The sequence below is a fragment of the Pan paniscus genome, chromosome 19 (genome assembly GCF_029289425.2).
Source record: "Pan paniscus chromosome 19, NHGRI_mPanPan1-v2.0_pri, whole genome shotgun sequence".
NCBI lineage: Eukaryota > Metazoa > Chordata > Mammalia > Primates > Hominidae > Pan > Pan paniscus.
The window spans coordinates 98,851,642-98,874,616 of record NC_073268.2 but is presented as its reverse complement, the minus strand read 5'-3'; the positions used below and the strand labels follow the sequence as shown (position 1 = coordinate 98,874,616).

Below are 22,975 nucleotides of genomic sequence, written 5' to 3'. Positions count from 1 at the left end.
GCTGGGCGTGGTGATACATGCCTGCACTCCCAACTACTCAGAAGGCTGAGGTGGGAGAATCAGTTGAACCTGGGAGGCAGAGGTTGCAGTGATCGAGATCGCAGCACTGCACTCCAGCCTGGGCAACAGAGACTCCGTCTCAAAAAAAGAAATAAAGAAACGTGAGTGGATGGCTGTGCTGTTTGTATGGACCAGGAAAACTTCTAGAAGGATAAGTAAGGCAGTGTCCATAACTCAACCTGGGAATTGAAGCCAGGGTGGGGAGGAAAAGGCAACAGTTGGTTTCATTCTATTTTGTTTCTGTGCCTGTATTACTTCCAAAATAAACAAACTAGTTTCACTTTCACAACATGAAATGCTTTATCAGGATATGCGTTTTCCTCCAACTCCCAGTGGTGTCCCCTCATGGGACAAAAGCCTGCCAGCCTTCAGCTGCCCTCCAGAGCCTCACGGTGCAGGTGCTCCTGCCTAAGCAGCCGGACCCCCCTGCCCCCAGGAACTGCAGCCCCCTCTGAGTTGAGAGATCTAGTAGGCAGGAAAAAAGGAGAAGGAAGCTGTGGCTGCTGGGGGATGTGGCCTCGGGGACAAGCCCCTCTGTGCAGAGGACGTGGGCAGGTGGGATTTCAGCCCCCTCTCCAGCATCTCACTGGCAGCCAGGGTGGCTGGGGTTTCCCCGAGGGCGGGGGCTGGGGAATCTGACCTCTGTGCCCTGGCCATGGTGCCATCTTGCTGGGAGGATGACAGGCTGTGTTTCACCTGCCAATTTGGCGACAGTTTCTCTTTTGGAACATCCTGGGGGACTTTGTTCTGTGCCACCCACCTCTGGACCCCGGGTCTGATGGCTGAGCTGCAGGCCCCAAGGTTCAGCGTCCAGTCTGGCCCTGCTCTGTCCATTCCCCACATTTGAGGGTTTCCCGGAGTTTGGTTCTGCTTCTTCCTCTCTTCCATGAAACTGGGTGCATTGCCCACGCCCCAGTGTCCCCCATGATCTGCCCGGTGGGGACTTGCCCACTCACGTGACTGCAGCCTGTGGGGCCTACTCCTAGTGTCCCGAAGATACCTTGTCATCCTTGACCCTGCCCGCACCTGCCCGCGTGCCCCCTCGGGTTCTAGTGGAGGACGTGGCCCGCCTGCCACCCCGCCAGGCGCCGGGTCCTCCAGGCCTCCTCGAGCCACCTCCTGCCCACCTGGGATGTCTGTGGGTTCCCGGCCCGGATGCGTCTTGGAGCCTTCTACCCGCACCCCAATCTCCTGCCCCAACAGGCTGGGTCCCTCCTCCCGGGCTGGCCAGGCCAGCACCTCCGCAGGGGCCGCAGGACGCCTGAAGGCCCAGGCCGCGGGTGCAGGACCCTCTGCGGCGGAGCTGGGGGAAATCACTCCTCTGCTCTGCGCGCTTTTATGAAAGGGCCTCTGACCCTCCGGCTGTCCAGCTCACTCTGCCCGCGCACTCCCAGCCATCTGGGGGCCGCCCCCCGCCCTCCCTCCCCGCAGCCCCGCAGCGGCCCCCTCGGCCCGCCCAGCTCGCCCCGTGCACAGACTCGAGGCCTCCAGGAGCGGAGCCAAACAGCCCCGCGGGGAACGCGCGCCGCACGCGAGCCGGACCCGCCCAGGCACGAACTCTCCTGGAAAAATGCTCCCGGCGGCTTTCCTGATTCCTTTAGCGTGAACCGCGGGTGCGGTGCCTCCCGTGAAAATAATAAATTCACCGTCACGCTTGTTGTGAACGCGGGTGGTTCCCGAAACTTGGCGGCTTCCCGTAAACCCAGCTCCTTCCTCATCTGGGAGGTGGGTCCCGCGCGGGTCCGCCGCCTCCTCCCTGGCCCCTCCCTCCTGTGTCTTTCATTTTCCTGGGGCTCCGGGGCGCGGAGAAGCTGCTTCCCAGAGGAGCGCGTCCAGGAGCGGACCCGGTGAGGCGCGGAGAGGGGCGGGCGGGGGAACCAGAGGGGCGGGCTCGGTGCTGGGGACTCGGTGCTGGGGACTCGGTGCTGAGGGCTCGGTGCTGGGGACTCGGTGCTGAGGGCTCGGTGCTGGGGACTCGGTGCTGAGGGCCTCTTGGTGCACTGGGATTGCCGGTCCGCGCAGGGATGGGGACTCTGGGGCTGCGGCGCCTCTGCCTCTGGGACCGGCACCCCCCGCTGACCCCGAGCGTGCGTCGCAGGCCAGGCGGGCGGGGTCGCAGCGGGCGTACCCGAGTATGGGCGGGAACGAGCTGCCGGCCGGTGTGGGGACCCGCGTCCCTGCCCTGTGCGCCAGGCTCGACTCTTGAAGGGACAGAGGCGGCGTCTCGGACCCGGGGCTCCCCTAAGTCCGATGGGTCGGAGCCCCCTCCTCCCTTCCTGGTCCTCGGCCTCACCCGGGGTTCCCTGCGCCGTCGCTGCGACCAAGCTGGGAGCAAAACGCACTCGCTCACATGCGTGCACACAAGCTGGTGGACACACACGCACATGAGCACACTCAGGCACGCGTGGACTGTTGCACACTCCACAGCCTCGTGTGCACTCACAGCAAACTCATGAAACAGGAACCGTGAGGCTTCCCTCACCCGGGCAGGCCCTCAGCTGCCCGTTCTCACGCTGGTTTTGCTGACTCCGCAGTAATCACCACATTCAGTTCCTTGCCCACTACTGGTTAATCACCTGCAGCTTGAGAAGCACGTTTTCTGCCGGTGGTCAGCAGAGGATCCCCGGCTTCTAGGAGGCCCAGGGCGACCGGCTGCAGGAGCCCGCGTAGGAGGCCTGTCTCCAGCAGGGCTGGGGTGGTGGCAGGGCCTCTCCACGGGGCTGCTGCTGAGCCCGGAGCGGGAGGACAGGAGGCCACCAGCAGAGGGGACAGGTGAACAGGTGCTGAGCAGGAAGGGTTAGCCCGGTCTAGCCCCAGGCCTGGGGGGCTTTGCTGCTCACCTGGGGTCCCCTCTGGCCCTGGCTTAGCAGAGACCAGGGCAGAGCCGTCCACACCGTGGGCCTGGGTGGGGTCCATGGCCTCTGCAGGCTGCAGCTATCTTCTGAGAGGTGTTGGTGTGCTCATTCTCGGTAGAGACGTGGGGTCACCTGTGTTCCCTGAGCCCCTGCAGCAGCTGGGAAAGCAGTGTCAGCCACCCCTCAGGTGCTGTGGGGGTACAGAGTCCACTGACCACACAGGAGGACCCCAATGAACCCAGCCTGAGGGGGCCGGAGCTTCCACACACCCAGCACCCATGGGAGCCGGGACAGGCAGGCGCCCGGGGCGCCAGGGAGCGGGAATAGGTGCGCACAGGCGTGCTGGGCGGTGCATGAACTTTCCTAGGCATGTCACTGGCACGGCTCCAAGCCTGTGCGTCATCGCTTGTCCGGGAGCACTCAGACCCTGCCGTGCGTGTCTGGTGCCAGCTCCTCAGATACCGACCCCTGTGTTCGTGGTTTGAGAGAAATCGGATTGCCGCCTCCATCTTTTCCCGCTCTAGAAGTTTGTTTTTTGTTTTATTTGGTTTGAGACGGAGTTTCGCTCTTGTTGCCCAGGCTGGAATGTAGTGGCGAGATCTTGGCTCACCGCAACCTCCACCTCCCTGGTTCAAGCGATTCTCCTGCCTCAGCCTCCCAAGTAGCTGGGATTACAGGCATGCACCACCATGCCTGGCTAATTTTTTTGTATTTTTAGTAGAGACGGGGTTTCACCACGTTGTTCAGACTGGTCTCAAACTCCCAACCTCAGGTGATCCACCTGCCTCAGTCTCCCAAAGTGCTGGGATTGCAGGCGTGCGCCACCGCGCCTGGCCCACTCTAGAAGTTTTGAGGCTCCGTGCGCCTCGTCTCCCTGTGCCTGGTCTCCCTGTGCCAGGTCTCCCTGTGCCACACACGGAGCTGCCCGGCCAGTCACCGCCCACCTGGCCACTTTCCCTGGGGCCGCACCCTGCCGCCTGCCCTCTCTCTGATTTTTAGCCACTGCACGGCATTCAACTCAAGCCCACGCCTCTGGTCAGGAGGATGGCAGGAGAGGACTCAGGCAGACGGGCAGAGTGGCAGAGCTGCCAACAAAAACGCAGGATACCCAGTAACATCTGAGTTTGAGATCATTAATCGTGTTTTAATGTAAGTGTGTCCTGAGTGTCCCACGGGACAAGCTTTCACCAGGACATCATTGGTTGTTTATCTGAGACTCAGATGTGACCAGATGTGGCCTGGTGACCCGAGAGGGGCCTGTGTCGCCAGGGTGCGTTTTCTTCTAATAAACGGAGCAAATTCCCACAGCAACCCAAAGTCGCTGACACCTGCTGCCCAGACAGAGCTGGGGCCACACATGGTCCGCAGCCTGAAGCCTCGGGGTAGAGCCAGACCTGCCGCTCTCCTCCCGGTCTCCCCCCTGCTCCCTACCCCCTGAGCCCTTCAAAGTCATTCTCAAGCCAAAGACAGGGGTCTTCCAGGCCCAGGGCTCCCCTCCACGGCTGACTCATTCCACATCTTTCCCGCCACCTGCCGGGTGTGGACTGACAGGAAGGGCACCGCCACCTGCTCCTAGTACCCTCCAGCCCAGCCCTTGCCGCCCTTCAACCCTGGCTGGACAAGGGTCAGGGCCGCCAACATTGGAGGGCACTCAGTGGGGAGCTGGTGAAGGTGCTGGGAGGAAGGGAGGACCGGGGAGAGGCAGTGAGAGGACCCGCGTGTGAGAAGCAGCGGCCGCCACCACAGTTGGGCTAAAGGGACTTGGTGGGGAGGCAGCATCTCCGGAACGGTGCAGTCCAGGCCTCCAGGGGCTGAGACCATGGAGAGGATGAGGCCAGAAAGACGGACAGAGCCAGCTTCTTACTCCCACCCCCCCCACCAACCACTGCAGCCCAGGGCCCCAGGTCTTCAGGAAGCAATCGGGCATGGAGGCTGGGAGCCGGCACTGCAGGGTCCACCCTCCGCGGCAGAGGCATCTAGGAGCAGCTGTAGCCCCCGAGAGCAGAGGCTCCACTGCGCTGCTGGCCCCAAGGAATGCAGAGCAGGCGGACTTGGGACACTCAGGAAGGGGGGGAGGCAGATGCAGCCACTGCCAGGTGGGAGGAGCTTGGCATGAAGCCAGGTGCGTGCAGCTGGCCCTTGGGGGCCTCCAGGACCCAGCTGCTGAGGTCTGGCTCAGGGTGCAGCTCTCTGCCGAGTCAGGGCTGACTCAGGACACAGACGGGTGGCAGAGCCAGCACCTGGGTGGGCAGGTGGGGTGGACGCAGTGCTCTCGGGGCTCTCTGGGGATCTGTGACCTTTGGCTGTGTGCCCAGAGTTCCCACCCCTAACACATGGCAGGGGCAGTCCCTGGAAGCATTTGCGAAACAGACTCAGATGGCCTCCAGGCTCCAGGTGAGGGCAGGACTCCCCAGAGCAGCCTGGGGAGAGCAGCAGGGCATCCCCTCCCGGACACGGTCGGCGGGGTGGTGCGGAGAGCAGTGGGGGAGCCCCCAGCAGCCCCGACCCTCCCTGCTGTCCATCTGCACGGTTCCAAGGTGGGCGGCTGAGCTGGCATCGTGGAGCGTGGGGTGAGGGGAGCCGGACCCAGGCCCCCTGGGGTCTCCTTGTGTGAACCTCACCTCCATGCAGGGGTCTGCAGGTGGCCTGGGTCTCCCACCGCACTGGGGGTGGGGATTCTGTGGTCGGCTACCAGTCCCCAAAGATATCACGTCCTCATCCCAGAACCTGACATGGCAAAGAGACTGTGCAGATGGGATGAAGCCTCAGGTGCTGAGCTGGGGCATGTGTCCTGGGTCACCCAGGGGGGCCCTTGATGCCATCACAGGGTCTCCAGGAGAGGGAGAGAGGCGGGGGAGTCAGGGAGATGAGGGAAGCAGCTGGGGGGCGGTGGTGGGGAGATGGCAGAGGGGCCATGAGCCGAGGGATGCGGATGCCTCTGGACGCTGGAGACGGAGAGGGACAGATTCCGCCTGGAGCCTCCAGAAGGGACCACCCTGGCCCACCCCTTGATTTTAACCCAGGGAGACCCCGTCGGACTTCCAGCTAATCCAGAATGCTGGATGTATGATGGGAGATGGGGCCCGAGCCTGTTTCCAAGCCCATCTGAGCAGCCCTGAGGGGTCACAGCAGGAAAGGGGGTGTTAGTGAGGGGCCACAAAAGGTCTCAGGTGTGGGTTCCTTCCCCTTGCACCCAGCCCTGACAGGGTGGGGTGGGGTTTCCAACAGAAGGGACTGGACTTGTACTGAGCATAGCGGCTGCCTGGAGTGGGGAACCCAGACCTCAGGACACGGCACCCGCAGCCTACGCCAATGTGGGACCATCCCTGAGCCTCAGCAGCACCTCGGGGTTGGTGACGTGCCTCCCAGCAGTGACAGTGTCCCCACACCTGCACTCTGCGGCTGGCAGGGTCCTCCACGTGGAGGCAGGACCATGGTGAGAGTATGGGAATGACCGGGTGGCTGCCTGTGGCTGTGCAGGGCCCAGGGATGACTAGAGGCATGTTCACAGGGGGTTGGAGCGCTTGGGGCAATGGGACGAGAAGGCCGGAGCCCGTCTGCAAGCCAGGTCCTCAGCAGGCCCAGACTCCAGGCTCCAGATGGACCCCTGGTAACATGGGGTCCCCGGGGTTGGTGACGTGTCCTGCTGTGACACTTTCTGGTGGTTTATTTGTTTGGAGAAACACACATCTATAAATCTATAGACATCTATAAATAGCACGTCTGAAGGTCGCTTTACAGAGTTCCCTCATGGGAGTTCCCTGCAGGTCATCTGCACTCCGGTGTGTGGGCTGCACTGGGAGCTGGGAGAGGCAGGGCTGGAGTTGCCGCCCTACCTAGGGACTTTTCCTAGCAGGGGTGCAGGCACCCGAGAGGCAGGGCAGCCTGGCCAGGAACCCTTGCTCCAGCCTCCTTCGAAGGCGGAGTTCTCTCGGCTGAAAGGCGTGTCCTGCCAGGGCTCCTGCTGGGCCTTACCCGCTGCCCCACCTGGAACAGACCCAGGCCGCCTCCCCTCACTTTCCCTTCCCTGGTCCCTTTCAAAGTCCAGCAGGAACGTCAACAGGTTCATGCAAAAGCACGTCACCTGGTCCAGGTGAGGGCCTGACCTTTGACCAGCCCAGGCATCGGCCCAGACCCCACCGGCGGGACTGACTGAGTTAGGGTTGGGGTTAGGTTAGGGTAGTCTCCTGTGCAGGGCTGAGCTCCTGCGTGGAGGCAGGTGGGGCTTTGTGGAGCTTCCACACAGGGACCCTCATCCCCCGGCCACTCTCAGGAGATCCAGATCCACAGGGATCCAGCACCTCCTGTATGCAGGGCATGAGTGGGGACCCCGTGGGAAGCACAGAAGCGGCGACCTCGCTGGGGCCTGTGAGAGGCTCATCACTGCCTGTCGGGCCCCTCCCCCAGCGCCGTGCGTGTGTGCCCTGGAGCCGCCTCTGCCTGGCGGGAGAGGAGCCACACAGCTAGGGGGCCCCTAGCGTTTGCAGGCCTGAGACAAGATGGCACAAGGAGGCTCGCCTGCTGGAAGCTGCCCAGCAGCCTGCCTTGCCAGTGAGAGCAGCAGAGGTAAAGCTGACTTGCGCGTTAGGAACACACAGAGGTGTAAATGATGGATTCGAAAGGAACGCAACTGAGTGCTGCCCCGGGAGGGGGGCCGGTGGATGGGCAGGGTGGTGGGGGGGCTGGTGGACAGGCCGGGGAGGCCGATGGACAGGCTGGGGAGGCCGGTGGATGGGCTGGGGGGCCGCTGGCTGCAGGTTGTGGTCAGCGCCGGGCTTGGCTGGGGGAGTCGGACCGTGGGTGCTGGTCACGTGAGGGTCTCTGTGAGTGACTGGAGGTCTGGACAGGACCCACGAGGAGACAGACACGTTCCGAGAATTGTAATGCCGAAGCTCTGTGCCCTGGGTGTGCAGTGATATCAAACACATGCTCCTAAGTAGACGGAAAATTGGTTTCATGCTTAGTGTTGGTGAGGGGCTGGGGCTGGAGGCTGGTCTTAGTATAGTGTTAGGTCAGACACGGCTACCAACGATTCCACCTGTCCTGACCCATTTCTATAGGAAACACGCTCAGGCACAGTTACGAGTAATTTATTGTAAAACAAAAGGGCTGACCCGCAAGGCAGATGGGGTCCCCGCTGTGCTGCGGGCAACTCTGTCTCCTGCCCCCACGTGTCTTCTTTGTTTCGCGAGGCCGGCATTGCACACCCTCTACAGGCACAGGGAAGGGAAGGAGGGCAGGGGCTCTGGCATCCAGAGCGGGTCAGGGAAGAGCTCGGGGACCCCCAGCCTCCCAGCCCCCGCCAGGTGACGGCCGCTCCCGCGGTCCCCTTCAGCAGCTGCAGGGGGCTCTGACCCATGGGCTTTCCTTCCTCCAGGGAGTGTTTCAAGAGCCAGTGACAAGGACCAGGGGCCCAAGTCCCACCAGCCATGCAGACCTGCCCCCTGGCATTCCCTGGCCCCGTTTCCCAGGCCCTTGGGGCCCTCCTGTTCCTGGCTACCTCCTTGAGTGCTCAGAATGAAGGTAGGTCTCGGGGCCCCGCCTCTCTGCTGGGGAAAGGGGGGCCCGGTGGGGGCATGACAGGGGCGGGAGGGGTGGACTGAGGTTGGGTCCAGGTGCCACCAGGCCCCCGATAATGAGTGACTCTGCAGACCCAGGGCCTGACCATGTGGAGCTGGGCTGCCTCAGGCGGTGGTGAGCGGGCCATGTCCCACCGTGGGTGGAGGGCAGTGGTGAGCGGGCCGTGTCCCGCCGTGGATGGAGGGCGGTGGTGAGCGGGCCGTGTCCCGCCGTGGATGGAGGGTGGTGGTGAGCGGGCCGTGTCCCGCCGTGGATGGAGGGCGGTGGTGAGTGGGCCGTGTCCCGCCGTGGATGGAGGGCGGTGGTGCCCGCTGTGGTACCTGGTGGTCACTGTCAGAGCAATTGTGGGGAAGGACCAAGATCACGACCAGTTTCCAAGGGAGAGGGTCTGGGTCAGTTACGACCTGTGCCATGGCCGGGAACAGACAGCAGCCCTGGCCTGGGGGCTCCTTAGTCAGGCGCACCTCAGGCCTGCCAGGAGTGGATCTGCATTTGAACAGGGTCCCCCAGTGAGATCCTCCCCAGCTCTCTAGATCCCCAACCTGTGCAGCAAAGTGACCTGAGGGGCTTTTCTTTTCTTTTCTTTTTGAGACAGGGTCTACCTCTATCGCCCAGGCTGGACACCCAGGCTGGAGTGCAGTGGTACAATCACAGCTCACCGCAGCCTCGACCTCCTGGGCTCAGGTGATCCTCCCACCTCAGCCTCCCGAGTAGCTGGGACTACAGGCATGCACACCATACCTGGCTAAATTGTGTATTTTTTGTAGAGATGGGGTTTTGCCATGTTGCTCAGGCTGGTCTCAAACTCCTGGGCTCAAGTGATCCTCCCACCTCAGCCTCCCAAAGTGCTGGGATTACAGGCGTGAGCCACTGAGCCACCCGAGGGGCTTTTAAAAGATGTCAGAGCTCAGCCACATCCCAAACCACATCCCAAAGCAGTTCAGTCAGAATCCTAAGACCAAACAAAAAACAAAACAAAACTGAAAGGGAAGAATCCCAGGTGGAAGAACCCTGGTTTCGGGAGATTCTGCCCCCACCCCCCAACAGTGGTTCCAAAGTGTAACTGGGCTGGGGCACCCCCTGGACAGCCGCCCGCTGCCCTCGGGACGGTGTGAATTTGTGCAGTGGCCTTAGAGGCCCTGAACACTCAGAGCGTCCAGGCAGGCAGCCAGCCTGCTCGTCAGAGGAAACTCAGTCCAGCCCGAAGGCCAGGTGCCCCTGAAGCCCACCTCCTCCCATGGGCACCAAGGCCCCTGGCACTTGCCAGCACATGGCACCCACCATGTGGTTTTGTATTTGGTGAAATGTGGCCAAATGGCGGCTCCAACCAGCATGCTGTGTGCTCCCCGAGAGCTCACCCTGCCGTCCGTCTGTCCGTCCATCCGTCCGTGTCCAGTCACTGGTGGACGCTGATACGGCAGGGACAGTAGCAGCACCAAGACCTCAGGCTGGTACCATGCTCGGGCCCCATGGCCTGAATCTCAGGCATCCTTGAGCTGGCTGCTGGGGAAAAGGCCCCAGACCCTCTGAGGGAAGCAGCTGCAAGGGTCGCTATGGGGCAGGGTTCACCCAGGAGGCGGGAGAGAGAGACTGACACGCCGGCTTGTGTCAAGGACTTGACCTCCCAGGACTGTGGAGCTGTGTATGGAGCTGGCCCAGCAACCTGGAGCTGAGCGGGTGGCGGGGAGGGGAAAGGGGATGTTGGGGGTGGCACAAGCAGGCTGGGCCCCACAAGGACAGGCTGGAACCCATGTCTGCTCTGCTTGCCTCTGAGGCTGGCCTGTGGGTGTCTGCAGAAGCCCTGCCCTTCCTCACGCAGCCGAGCACCTGCACCTGGCCTAGGCCTTGGAGAAACAGGAGGGAGCTGGGGGAGGTGGGGCCTGGTCACTGTTTCCCACGAGGAGGGTGATTCGGCAGGTCAGCGGCAGCACTCCTGCCACAGCGCAGCCGCCCGGCACACACCTGAGGCTCTGACTTCGCCCACCCCAGTGGAAATGTACAGGGGAGGGAGTTGATAGGAAATGCCTTCGTCCAAGCTGACACACCCCAAGGAACAGACATGGGTGTGAGCACGCACACACACACACATACACACACAGAGCCACCCGTCTTTTTTGTTGCTATTTTATTCTTCCCACACGAGATATATGTGCTGATCGGGTCGGGTGGATGTATACATAGTTCACTGTGTCCCTTAGAGGCTCCATCTCCTGCCCTGGCCCTGGCCCTCGGCACAGCAGCCAGCCAATGCCCTGAGGTCCAGCCCTGATCCGTGTGTGCCCCTGTCTGGCCCTACAGGCTGGGACAGCCCCATCTGCACGGAAGGGGTAGTCTCTGTGTCTCGGGGCGAGAACACCGTCATGTCCTGCAACATCTCCAACGCCTTCTCCCATGTCAACATCAAGCTGCGTGCCCACGGGCAGGAGAGCGCCATCTTCAATGAGGTGGCTCCAGGCTACTTCTCCCGGGACGGCTGGCAGCTCCAGGTTCAGGGAGGCGTGGCACAGCTGGTGATCAAAGGCGCCCGGGACTCCCATGCTGGGCTGTACATGTGGCACCTCGTGGGACACCAGAGAAATAACAGACAAGTCACGCTGGAGGTTTCAGGTGAGGGGAGGCTCGGGGAAGCAAGGGGGAGGGGAGTGAGAGGGGACACAGGGAGGGGAGGGGGCCTGGGCAGGGGGAGGGCTGAGACTGAGAGGGAAGGAGGAGGAGGAAGAGCAGGCATGAGCCGGGCTGCCAGGAGACAGGGTTGGCGGGTGGAGAGCTGGGGTGGAGGCCTCTTGACCTCCTGGGACAGTTCTCCCTTTGGGAGGGGCAGGGGTCAGGCAGGAGGCTCAGGGGGCACAGACCCCACAGTGGGGTGGGACCCACAGAGGGCAGCCGGAGCCCCACAAACAACACAGAACACAAAGCTTCTGCTCCTCAAAGGAGCCGAGTCTGCCTGTCAGGGGCGGGGGCTGCACCCTGCAGCCAGGAAGCCCAGGCACCCTCCGCCTCCCTGCCACCCCCACCCCGGCTATGTGGGGAAACTGCACCCCAAATACCTGTGCTCTGAGAGGCCCTCCAGACCCACAGCACCTGGCTTCGAGGCACCTGCCCTCCCTTTACTGGGGTCACCCAGAGGTGCTCAAGGTCGCCCGCCCAGCACCCTTAGTGACCACGAACAGGGGCCTCCCAGGCTGCCACGGTCCTGCCCCGCCCCTCCCACTCCCATGTTGTCCACGTCGACAAGCGCCTAGACCACACCTGCCCTCGCCACTCCTGTCTTCAGGGCTGGGACCACCCCCCACCCTTCCCTGTCCCCACCCCTCTCCTCCTGCCCTCAGGGGATGCTCGCTGCCCCACTCTCTGCCTCAGCTCCCCCGACACAGGCATGATCACCACCCACTCATGTCCCCACTCGCCCAGCCCACTGCTCCCTCTGCCTCTTCTCCCCCGACTCAGGGCCCACAGCTGTCACCACCAGCTACTTATCTGGTTCAACCAGAAAGCAGTGGTGGCCAGCAGAGCACCCCCCGGGCCCTCTGTTCTGCCCTCCAAGCCCCTCCCACCTGCTCCCTAGGCCCTGAGCAGCCCCCCCACCGTGCGGGGCCACTGACCCCTCTAGTCACCAAACCCACTCCCCACCCCTTCCCTCTCTTTCCTGCAAAGCTCAGGAACCTCCACGGCCCCTCCCAGCCCTCCCACCTTCACTACACCCGGTTCCGACCTACCCGGGTCACCCAAATTGGGTTCCACTTTGCTCTCCACCCCCAGGGCATCTGGTGAGCCCTTCTTGGGCTCAGGCATGGGGCTCCTCAGATACCTGGCCCTGGGTGGGCCACAACAGGGCAGGCCCCTCCCCTGCCCTTGCATCTCTTCCCCAGAACCCCAAGGCCTGAAGGACCGGGCCAGCGTGCAGCTCCTGGGACCTGGCACATCCAGGGGTAGATGTTTCCCTCGCTGCCCCGACACACCTGCGCCCTGGGTCTCCTTCCACCTCTGGTCCTGCGCCCCCTCTCCTCCTGGCTCCCTCCCACCCCTGTACCTCCTGGGCAACCGCGGTGCCGTCCTCCAGGGCTCATTCTCACCCCAGGGGGTGTGTAGGAGGAGGAGGCTGGGAGCTACACGGAGGAGGTGGGGGGTGGGGGATGCCCAGCCCACCTGTACACCCCTGAACTGCCTCCTTCAGGTGCAGAACCCCAGTCCGCCCCCGACACTGGGTTCTGGCCTGTGCCAGCGGTGGTCACTGCTGTCTTCATCCTCTTGGTCGCTCTGGTCATGTTCGCCTGGTACAGGTGCCACTGTTCCCAGCAACGCCGGGAGGTAGGAGGCCCTGCACCCCAGTTTGTGCGGGGTGGGGAGTCTTGGGTGGGGCCGCCCCAGGCTGAGGTCAGCCTTACTGTCCTGCACCTGCTGGGGCTCCAGGAGAGGGTGGGGGAGCACCGGTCCCAGAGAGCCAGTCCCCGCCAGGGGCCCAGCCGGCTATGGTCAAGAATACAGAGCCAGGCTCCCCACCCAGACCCGCCCTGCCCTTCCTGCAAGCTCTCACTGTCCCCAGGACTCCCTGGAGGGCAGCATGGCAGGGCGCGTGGTCTCCATCAGGGACGGAACTTGGAGTTTCTGAGCCAAGGGAGCCTCTTGCTGAGGGTGCCTTGGGGAGTGGGTTCGACCTCCAGCAGTTTCAGAACCCAGGCGAGGGCTGGGAGTGTGCCTGGGGGTGGGGGTGTGCATGTGCACGCATGCCCGTGAGTGTGAACGCACGCCCCAGGGCAGAGCTGTGGGCACGGGGGCGCGCGGCTCACACAGGCACCTCCTTCCTCCCCCTGCAGAAGAAGTTCTTCCTCCTAGAACCCCAGATGAAGGTCACAGCCCTCAGAGCGGGAGCCCAGCAGGGCCTGAGTAGAGCCTCCGCTGAACTGTGGATCCCAGACTCCGAGCCCACCCCAAGGCCGCTGGCACTGGTGTTCAAACCCTCACCACTTGGAGCCCTGGAACTGCTGTCCCCCCAACCCTTGTTTCCAGATGCCACAGACCCATAGCCGCCTGCAAGGCAGAGAGGACACGGGAGAGCCAGCCCTGAGTGCCGACCTTGGGTGGCGGGGCCTGGGTCTCTCGTCCCACCCAGAGGACACAGACACCGCTTGCTTGGCAGGCTGGGCCTCTGTGTCACCCACTCCTGGGCACGTGCAGACCCTTCCCCTCCACCCCCCAGGTCTTCCAAGCTCTGCTTCCTCAGTTTCCAAAATGGAACCACCTCACCTCCGCAGCACCCGACTTACCAGGACCCATGCCCCTCCCTCTGCCCTCATCAAACCCACAGACCCGGACTCCCTTTCTGCCACCCCAGGCTGAGTCCGGCCCTAGGTGTGGGGTCCGCTCTCTCCACTCCCAGGGCTCCGCGCCCAAGTGAGGGGGCCCCTGCCGGAACCTCAGACACACTCCAGTTCAGGGCTGTAGGGGGCCTTGGCCACATACCTGTCCCTTGGCTATGAGCAGGCTTTGGGGGCCCTTCCGCGGCAGCCCCAGGGGCCAAGGTGGGGTCGGGGGGTTAGAGGCTGGGATGGCTCCTGGCCCCACCGCCAGGGGGCAGTGCAGGCCGGGCTGGGAGGCAGCGGCGGCGGCTCGGGCTGGGGTTCAGGTGGACGCTGCCCTCCGGAGCTGGACGTGCATCCCTCAGTCCCTCGGCCACCCGGGGGTCGCTCCCTCGTGCCCACCGCACCTGCCAAGCCTCTTTGGACCCAGATCTGTTCATGCTTTTGTCTTCGTCACTGCGGCGGAGCCCTTTGATGTCTTCATCTGTATGGGGTGGAAAAATCACCGGGAATCCCCCTTCAGTTCTTTGAAAAAGTTCCATGACTCGAATCTCTGAAATGAAGAAAACAAACCGACTCACAAACCTCCAAGTAGCTCCAAATGCAATTTTTAAAATGGAAAACAAAAATCTAAAAGAAACGTCTTTAGTGGCTTTAAGCCCCAAAACGTCCCTAAGGCGTCCTCGAGATGAAGACAGGGGGGAGCCCCCAGCCAGGTGGAGACCCCGCAGGGACGCAGCGGCGCCCGGTGACCGAGGCCTCGCACAGCCGGCCGCCCTGAGGGTCGGGCCGGAGCCAGGGTCCAAAAGGGGCGCGTTTGTGTCTCGGGTTAAAATAAGGTTCCGTCCGCGTGCTGGGTTCGGGGCCCTGCTGGGTCAGACCCTGTTCTGTGGGCACAGCGCCCGGGACCCCCGCGCGGCAGGAACCCCGGCACGGGGGTCACACCTGCCTACACAGGCTGAAGAGCATTGGCGTGTCTTCAGGTCAAAGTTTTTCTTTCTCTTTTTTCTTTTCTCTCTCTTTTTTTTTTTTTTTTTTTTTTGGAGATAGGGTCTAGATCTGCCGCCCAGGCTGGAGTACACAGTCGCGATCACAGCTCCACCTCCTGGGCTCAAGCGATTCTCCCACTCTGGCCTCCCAAAGTGTTGGGATTACAGGCATGAGCCCCTGAGCCCAGCCTCAAAGTCACTTTGAAATCGGTAGTGCGGTCGCCATGTCCCCTGCGCACCCAGGCAGGAAACCCAGGAGGAGAGCCTGGGGCTGGAGTCCGTGAGGATTTTCATCTTTTCCTGGTGGCTTATCTCTGCTTCTGTTTTCCCTACTGGGATTTAGTGCTGGTCCTCACGCTGCCTTCCCCCTCCGTGTGTGGAAGTCTGTGTCTCCCTCTGCAGCCCCCAACCCCACCCGGCCCCGTGCTGTCCTCAGACACACCAGGCACGCTCTGGCCTCAGGGATTCCGCCCTACTGATCCCTCTGCGTGGAATGCTGTTCCCCGGGGCCCCAGTTGGTTTCGCCCACGGCCCGTTCCTGGGTTGGCCTTTGAGGGCCACACCCACACCCTGTGTCCTGCTGGCTGTCCACCTGGCCTCCCTGAGGTCAGCTCCAGGCGGGAGGGCTCCTGGTCCACACTGCCCCCTGCTCCCGGCACAGACGCTGGCATAAAGACGCCCGGTGAACGTTGGTGACCCAATGCATGCATGGAGCAAAGGCCAGAGGAGGGGCTGCTCCGGCAAGTGCTGTTACCCACCGCCTCGAGCCACAGCCCTGCTAGGGTGCTCCAGGGTCTCTGCGCAAGATTCTGCCCCCAAACCCTCTGTCTCTCATTTATGGAGAGCCTCGGGGAAGAAAACCGGCTCCCCCGGGACCCTCAGCCCAGCAGAAAACCTGCACCACCCCACAGCCCCACCCGTGTCTCCGCACCGGCTGCTGTGGCTGGGACTTCTGGGGAAGGAGCTCAGGGCTGCAGGTCCGTGTGTGAGTCACGGGCACACATCTCTGCACACACACGTGTCCACATGCACCCGTCTCTGCACACACGCATGGAGTCACGCGCACCCGTCTCTACACACCCGTGTGTCCACACGCACCCCTCTGCACACATGCGTGGAGTTACGCACACCCGTCTCCTCACACACGCGTGTCCACACGCACCTGTCTCTGCACACGAGTGTCCACACATTCCCGTCTCTGCACACGCATGTCCACGCGCTCCCGTCTCTGCACACACACGTGTCCGCACACACCCGTCTCTGCACACACACATGTCCACACGCTCCTGTCTCTGTACGCACGCGTGGTCATGCACACCCGTCTCTGCATACATGCGTGGAGTCACGCGCACCCGTCTCTGCACACACGCGAGTCACGCACACCCGTCTCTGCACACACACGTGTTCACATGCACCCGTCTCTGCACACACGTGTGGAGTCACGCACACCCGTCTCTGCACATGCGTGGAGCCATGCGCACCCGTCTCTGCACACACGCGTGTCCACACGCACCTGTCTCTGCACACACATGCGTGGAATCACGCGCACCCGTCTCTGCACACACGCGTGGAGTCATGCGCACCCATCTCTGCACACACGAGTGGAGTCACGCGCACCCATCTCTGCACACACACGTGTCCACACACACCCGTCTCTGCACATGAGTGTCCACACACACCCGTCTCTGCACACACGCGTTTCCAAACGCACCCATCTCTGCACACACGCGTGGAGTCACGCGCACCCGTCTCTGCACACGCACGTCCACACGCACACGTTTCTGCACACGCACGTCCACACGCACCCGCCTCTGCACACGCACGTGTCCACACGCACCCGTCTCTGCACACGCACGTGTCCACGCGCACCCGTCTCTGCACACACATGTCCATACGCACCCATCTCTGCACACACACGTGTCCACACACTCCTGCTCACGTGCTGCACCTACTGGCTTTGGGCACCGACGTCAACGCTTCGTCATTGTGGCGGGAGGCCCTCAGGACAGAGAAGTGCCCCCTCCCAGAGGACTCAGTCACCCTGGGGTCAGAGCCCAGGCACAGGTCTCCCTCAGCCCCTGAAGCTGGGCACTGCAGCCTGACCCACTCCTCCCAGGGAGGTCGGGAAACCTCAGGCCTGGACCATACCTCAGACCTCCCGCCTCCAGGACATGGAACGCAGAGCCACGGTCAGCTTGTCGGCTGCAGCGTTGGGTGCGGGTGCAGGCCCAGGCTCCTTCCCCACGGCCAAACCAGGGGGTGCTAATTCTGGCCTGCCCTGTGCTCCTCTGCACTGTGTGGGTGACTCATGGGTCATGGGTGGCTCCAGATTTCTGGGCATAAATTGGGTCCCAGCAGAAAGTACCCCAGAGGACCAGGCAGGCTGGGGGCCAGCTCTGCCGCTCACTTCCAGACCCTGCCACCCGTCCCCAGCCAGGGAGTCCCTTCTCTGTCCTCTGGTCTGCCCGGCCCCAGGCCTTGACCTCCTCCCTGTGGAGATGCAGGGGCAGTGGGGGATACAGGGACGCCCTGCTCTCAGGGCAGCTCTCAGGGAAGCAGTGCTGGGGAGGGGTAGGTGAGACCGCCCCTCCCACCGGGCCCACAGCACCACCCTGGTCTGAGGCACCGCCTCCAGGAAGCCCTCTCTGAGCTCTGAGCGCCTGCGGTCTCCTGTGTGCTGCTCTCTGTGGGGTCCTGTAGACCCAGAGAGGCTCAGCTGCACTCGCCCGGCTGGGAGAGCTGGGTGTGGGGAACATGGCCGGGCCTCCGAGGCTCCTGCTGCTGCCCCTGCTTCTGGCGCTGGCTCGCGGCCTGCCTGGGGCCCTGGCTGCCCAAGGTAAGAGCTTCCCAGGCTCTCCATGGCCACAGCTCCTGAGCTCTCCCTGCCCCATGAGCTCAGAGCCCCCAGTCTGAGCCACAGCACAGCCCCCAGGAAGCGGGTGGGTTGCTGAGCGGCCTCCAGTGTCTGAGGACTCATTTAAGAGAAGGAAAAAGGGTGGACCCCGGTGGGGAGTGGCCGGGGCTGTCCAGGCAGGGCCGCTGCTTTGGGAGGAAGAAGTCCACAGTCTCGGAACACGAGGACAGCACCTCCCCCAACACCACAGCCGGTGCCCAGATCTGCTCCATGCCCTGTAAGGCACCGTGTCTTTGGCGACATGTCAGCCCTGGGCTGTCTCAGGGCCCCACCATCCCCACCACTGTCCCCTGCAGGGAGGACATTCTCTGTCCTTCTGGCCAGACTGATGGTGACAGCCCAGGTCCTCCCCAGAGGTGCAGCAGTCTCCCCACTGCACGACTGTCCCCGTGGGAGCCTCCGTCAACATCACCTGCTCCACCAGCGGGGGCCTGCATGGGATCTACCTGAGGCAGCTCGGGCCACAGCCCCAAGACATCATTTACTACGAGGACGGGGTGGTGCCCACTACGGACAGACGGTTCCGGGGCCGCATCGACTTCTCAGGGTCCCAGGACAACCTGACTATCACCATGCACCGCCTGCAGCTGTCGGACACTGGCACCTACACCTGCCAGGCCATCACGGAGGTCAATGTCTACGGCTCCGGCACCCTGGTCCTGGTGACAGGTAGGGAATGTGCCCATCCCAGACCCCCCTCCCAACCCCAGCTGCTGGCCAGGCTCTGCTCCCCCAGCCCTTGTCGTGGGACCCTCCCTCCTACATGTGCCTGAACTGTTCCAGCTCCCAGCCCACTGCCCCCAGCAGCCTCCTAGATAGCTGCCCCTCCTCCCCTCCACAGCCTTTCCCTGCCCCGAACCCCAAACCCCGGGGGCTCTAACAGGTTCTCCACTGGGAGAATCCCCTCCTTCTTTTTTCCTTCTCAGAGGAACAGTCCCAAGGATGGCACAGATGCTCGGACGCCCCACCAAGGGCCTTTGCCCTCCCTGACCCGACAGGCTCCGCCCTCCCTGTCCCGCCGACAGTCTCCACCCTCCCTGACCCGCCGACAGCCTCTGCCCTCCCTGACCCGCCAGCAGCCTCTGCCCTCCCTGCGGCCCTGGCGGTGATCTCCTTCCTCCTCGGGCTGGGCCTGGGGGTGGCGTGTGTGCTGGCGAGGACACAGGTCAGTGTGAGCCCCAGCTGCCACCTGCACCCCAAAGATTGTTCCCTCTCCTGAGAGCAGCGTGGGGGGCGCCAAAGCCCCAGAGGAAAACCCTGGTACCCGCCGCCTCCTCTGCAGGCTCTGGAACTCTCAGGGTGGAAGTGGCCTCGGCGGGGAGGGAGGGGGACCAGCACCAAAGCGACCTGAGGGGGAGGGAGCAGCCCAGGCGCTGGGCCCGCGTGTGCACTTGTGCAGGTGTGAGTGTCTGAGGGGGGGTCTCTGAGGACTGTGCGTGCAGGTTGGAGTGTGCGGGCAGAGGAGGGAGCACCCAGGCGCTGGGCCCGCGTGTGCACGTGTGCAGGTGTGAGCCTGTGTGTGGGGATCTCTGAGGACTGTGCGTGCATGTTGGAGTGTGGGGGCAGAGGAGGGAGCGCCCAGGCGCTGGGCCCACGTGTGCAGGTGTGAGCCTGTGTGTGGGGGTCTCTGAGGACTGTGCGTGCATGTTGGAGTGTGCCGGCGTGCTGTGTGGCCATGGGAAGGGGAGGGGGCCTCAGACAGACACAGAGTCTAGGCGTGGCCACTCCCCTCGGTCCCTGCTGTTTGTCTGGGGCTGGAGTCGGGGCCCCGCTTGGCTTGGGCTTGGTGGGGGGGTCCAAGCCGCTTCCACTCTCCTTCTTCAGAGGCACCCCAGGGTCCGACCCAGCCCTGTCTGGGGAAGGCTCTGCTGGGAAGCCCTGGGGCTCAGGAGACCTGGGGGCCAGCCCAGAGGAGCCCCGTGGGGGTCTCGTGTTAAAATTAGAAAGCTGACCGGAGTGGGGTGGGGTCCAGGACACCACGCTGGCCACTGGTTGGAGACGGCGGTTCTGTCTTTCAGATAAAGAAACTGTGCTCGTGGCGGGATAAGAGTTCGGCGGCATGTGTGGTGTACGAGGACATGTCGCACAGCCGCTGCAACACGCTGTCCTCCCCCAACCAGTACCAGTGACCCAGTGGGCCCCTGCACGTCCTGCCTGTGGTCCCCCCAGCACCTTCCCTGCCCCACCATGCCCCCCACCCTGCCACACCCCTCACCCTGCTGTCCTCCCACGGCTGCAGCAGAGTTTGAAGGGCCCAGCCGTGCCCAGCTCCAAGCAGACACACAGGCAGTGGCCAGGCCCCACGGTGCTTCTCAGTGGACAATGATGCCTCCTCCGGGAAGCCTTCCCTGCCCAGCCCACGCCACCACCGGGAGGAAGCCTGACTGTCCTTTGGCTGCATCTCCCGACCATGGCCAAGGAGGGCTTTTCTGTGGGATGGGCCTGGGCACGCGGCCGTCTCCTGTCAGTGCCGGCCCACCCACCAGCAGGCCCCCCAACCCCCAGGCAGCCCGGCAGAGGACGGGAGGAGACCAGTCTCCCACCCAGCCGTACCAGAAATAAAGGCTTCTATGCTTCCTTTTCTGACTTCTGCATTTATTCCTCAGCCAGCAGGAGCCAGGAAGGGAGGTGGCTGACACTTCGGACCCTCCCCAAGCCTCCGCCTGGGGCTCTGCAGCTGTGACCTTGAAGGTGGGGAAGGGAGCACTTCCTCACCCCAGCCCTGAAAGGAGCCTGGGGACCTCCGACCTTTGAGAAGAAACACATCCACCTGTCCAGGTGGAGGCCAGACCCAGGGGCCCTTCAGGAGCCTCAGGATGGCCCCCCATCCCCCCGACCCCCACTCCAGCGACACCGCCTCCCGAGGCCTCCGAGGCCGACCCCAGGGCACACCGGGACCAGCAAGCTGAGCACAAGGCTGCCTCACTCAGCAGCCTGAGCGCTTCCCCTCCCTGCCCCGACTTGCAAGGTGCCTCCTCCTCGTTTTCAGAGGCCCCGGGGGAGACCCAGCCGGACTCTCCAGACCTTCCCCAGCCAGCGCAGCTCCCGTGCTGCACGTGGGGACTGGAGCCACCATTCGCCCATTCCCAGGGGAAACAGAGGCACTGGCCCTCAGCCACTGCCTGGGGAGCCGCTAGGGCCCCACACACTGCACTTCATTGCCTCCTGCGACACAGGTGGGGAGCAAAGGTGGGGCCTTATGTGCAGGCTCCTCACCCACCCCTCACACCTGCCCCTCACCCACCTCACACCCACACCTCAAGCCCTTCCTCCTGCCTCACTGGCGCGTTAACCCGGGGTCCTCCTTGTGCAGGATGCGCCCCACAGCCTCATCCAGCTGCCTCTGTGCAGGCTCTAGGCCACTGTCCTGGTGTCCAGGACTCACGTCCAGGAGCCGGCCTCTGTTCAGCACCCCTAGCTTCACATGGGCAGCCCGGGCCGGCCTCCAACCTTGAATGTGGTCTCTGTGACACCTGGAGTAGCTTCTGGGCCGAGGCCCAAGTCCTCTCCAGCCCATCCAGGCCCACCGTCAGGAGGAGAAATCAGAGTGCCCTATCTCCCCAGGCTGCCGTCATCCCAGGCCTGCAGGGTTGGGGGCTGCTAGCATCCCAGCCACGCTCAGCTGGTGGTCCACCTTGGCCACGGTGGTCTCCTCGGCCCTGCACACGGAGGACCCCCATCAGTACGAGACAGTGCCTGGCTGAGAAGACAGCTGCAGACCCAGAGGCTCCGGAGCCCCTGACCGCAGTCACCATCAAATCATCCATCGAGGTCACAGAGACAAAAAACTAATACAATCAACTGCACAGTGGGAACTATTAAACGCTCTATAAAAACACTACAAACAAAAATAAACAACAAACGTCTATAAATCAGGGTGAAATATTTGACAAGTAAATTACAAATCAAAGGTTAGTATGTTTAATTCATACACAGCCGTATCAATCCATGGGAAGAAAACACCAACTAAAAATACGCAAATTCCAAAAATGAGCGATAGACACAGGAACCATTCCCACTGCTGGGTGTCGACGCAACACCAGTTGAAATGAGGTAACCTTTCGCCAACTGGGTTTGCAAAGATGTAAATGTCATTAAAATATAATGCGGCCGGGTGAGGTGGCTCACGCCTCTAATCCTAGCACTTTGGGAGGCCGAGGCGGGTGGATTGCCTGAGCTCAGGAGTTGGAGACCAGCCTGGGCAACATGGTGAAACCCCGTCTCTACTAAAATACAAAAAAAAAACAAATTAGCCGGCTGTGGTGGCGGATGCCTGTAGTCCCAGCTACTCGGGAGGCTGAGGCAGGAGAACTGCTTGAACCCAGGAGGCGGAGGTTGCAGTGAGCCGAGATCGTGCCACTACACACCAGCCTGGCGACAGAGTGAGACTCCGTCTCAAAACAAAAACAAAAACAATAAAATATAATGCCCCTTTTACCTGGAAATTCCACTTCTATAAAAGTTTCTTTGGGAAATTATCTTTAGGCACAGAAACAAGTTTAGAGGTATAGTGATATTCATTGCAATGTAACTTCCAATTAAAAAATTAACAACTGAAGCCGGGTATCGTGGTGTGCACCTGTGGTCCAGCTACTTGGGAGGCCAAGGTGTGAGGATCACTTGAGCCCAGGAGTTCGAGGCTGCAGTGAGCTGTGACTGTGTCACTGCACTCCAGCCTGGGTGACAGAGCAAGACCCCGTCTTTATCTTTATCTTTTGTGTGTATATATATATATATATATCTATATATATATATATATATATATATTTTTTTTTTTTTTTTGAGATGGAGTCACCAGGCTGGAGTGCAGTGGTGCGATCTCAGCTCGCTGCAACCTCCCACTCCCTGGTTCAAGCGATTCTCCTGCCCCAGCCTCCTGGGTAGCTGGGACTACAGGCGCCCGCCACCACGCCCGGCTAATTTTTTGTATGTTTGGTAGAGACGGGGTTTCACCATGTTGATCAGGATGGTCTCGATCTCCTGACCTCGTGAGTATTTTTATTTTTTATGTTTTAATATTTGTTTTAATTTTTAAATAGAGACAGGGTTTTGCCATGTTGCTCAGGCTGGTCTCAAACTCCTGGGCTCAAGCAATCTGCCCGCCTTGGCCTCCCAAAGTGCTGCTGGGATTACAGATGTGAGCCACCGTACCCAGCTGAGACCCTATCTTAAAAATATATGTAACAACTAAGGAAGGATGTAAGTCTCCAAGCAGGAGGATTTTGTTACAGTGATTATGGCACATGCAGCGTGTGTTAAAAGGGCACCATGGGCCGGGCA

At 62.2% G+C, this 22,975-nt stretch overlaps 2 protein-coding genes across 2 annotated transcripts; both read left to right on the top strand.

Moving 5' to 3' along the window:
- Window positions 1-1,566: 1,566 nt before the first annotated feature.
- SECTM1 (secreted and transmembrane 1) lies at window positions 1,567-14,376 on the top strand. The gene is made up of 5 exons (XM_003808956.6): window positions 1,567-1,907; window positions 8,293-8,438; window positions 10,794-11,102; window positions 12,670-12,803; window positions 13,310-14,376. The coding sequence occupies exons 2-5, from the start codon at window positions 8,345-8,347 to the stop codon at window positions 13,517-13,519; spliced, it is 747 nt and encodes a 248-aa protein (XP_003809004.1). The 5' UTR covers window positions 1,567-1,907; window positions 8,293-8,344; the 3' UTR covers window positions 13,520-14,376.
- Window positions 14,377-17,484: 3,108 nt separating this feature from the next.
- Window positions 17,485-20,273, top strand: CD7 (CD7 molecule). The gene is made up of 4 exons (XM_003808955.5): window positions 17,485-17,617; window positions 18,050-18,364; window positions 18,622-18,860; window positions 19,714-20,273. The coding sequence occupies exons 1-4, from the start codon at window positions 17,536-17,538 to the stop codon at window positions 19,822-19,824; spliced, it is 747 nt and encodes a 248-aa protein (XP_003809003.1). The 5' UTR covers window positions 17,485-17,535; the 3' UTR covers window positions 19,825-20,273.
- Window positions 20,274-22,975: the final 2,702 nt, after the last annotated feature.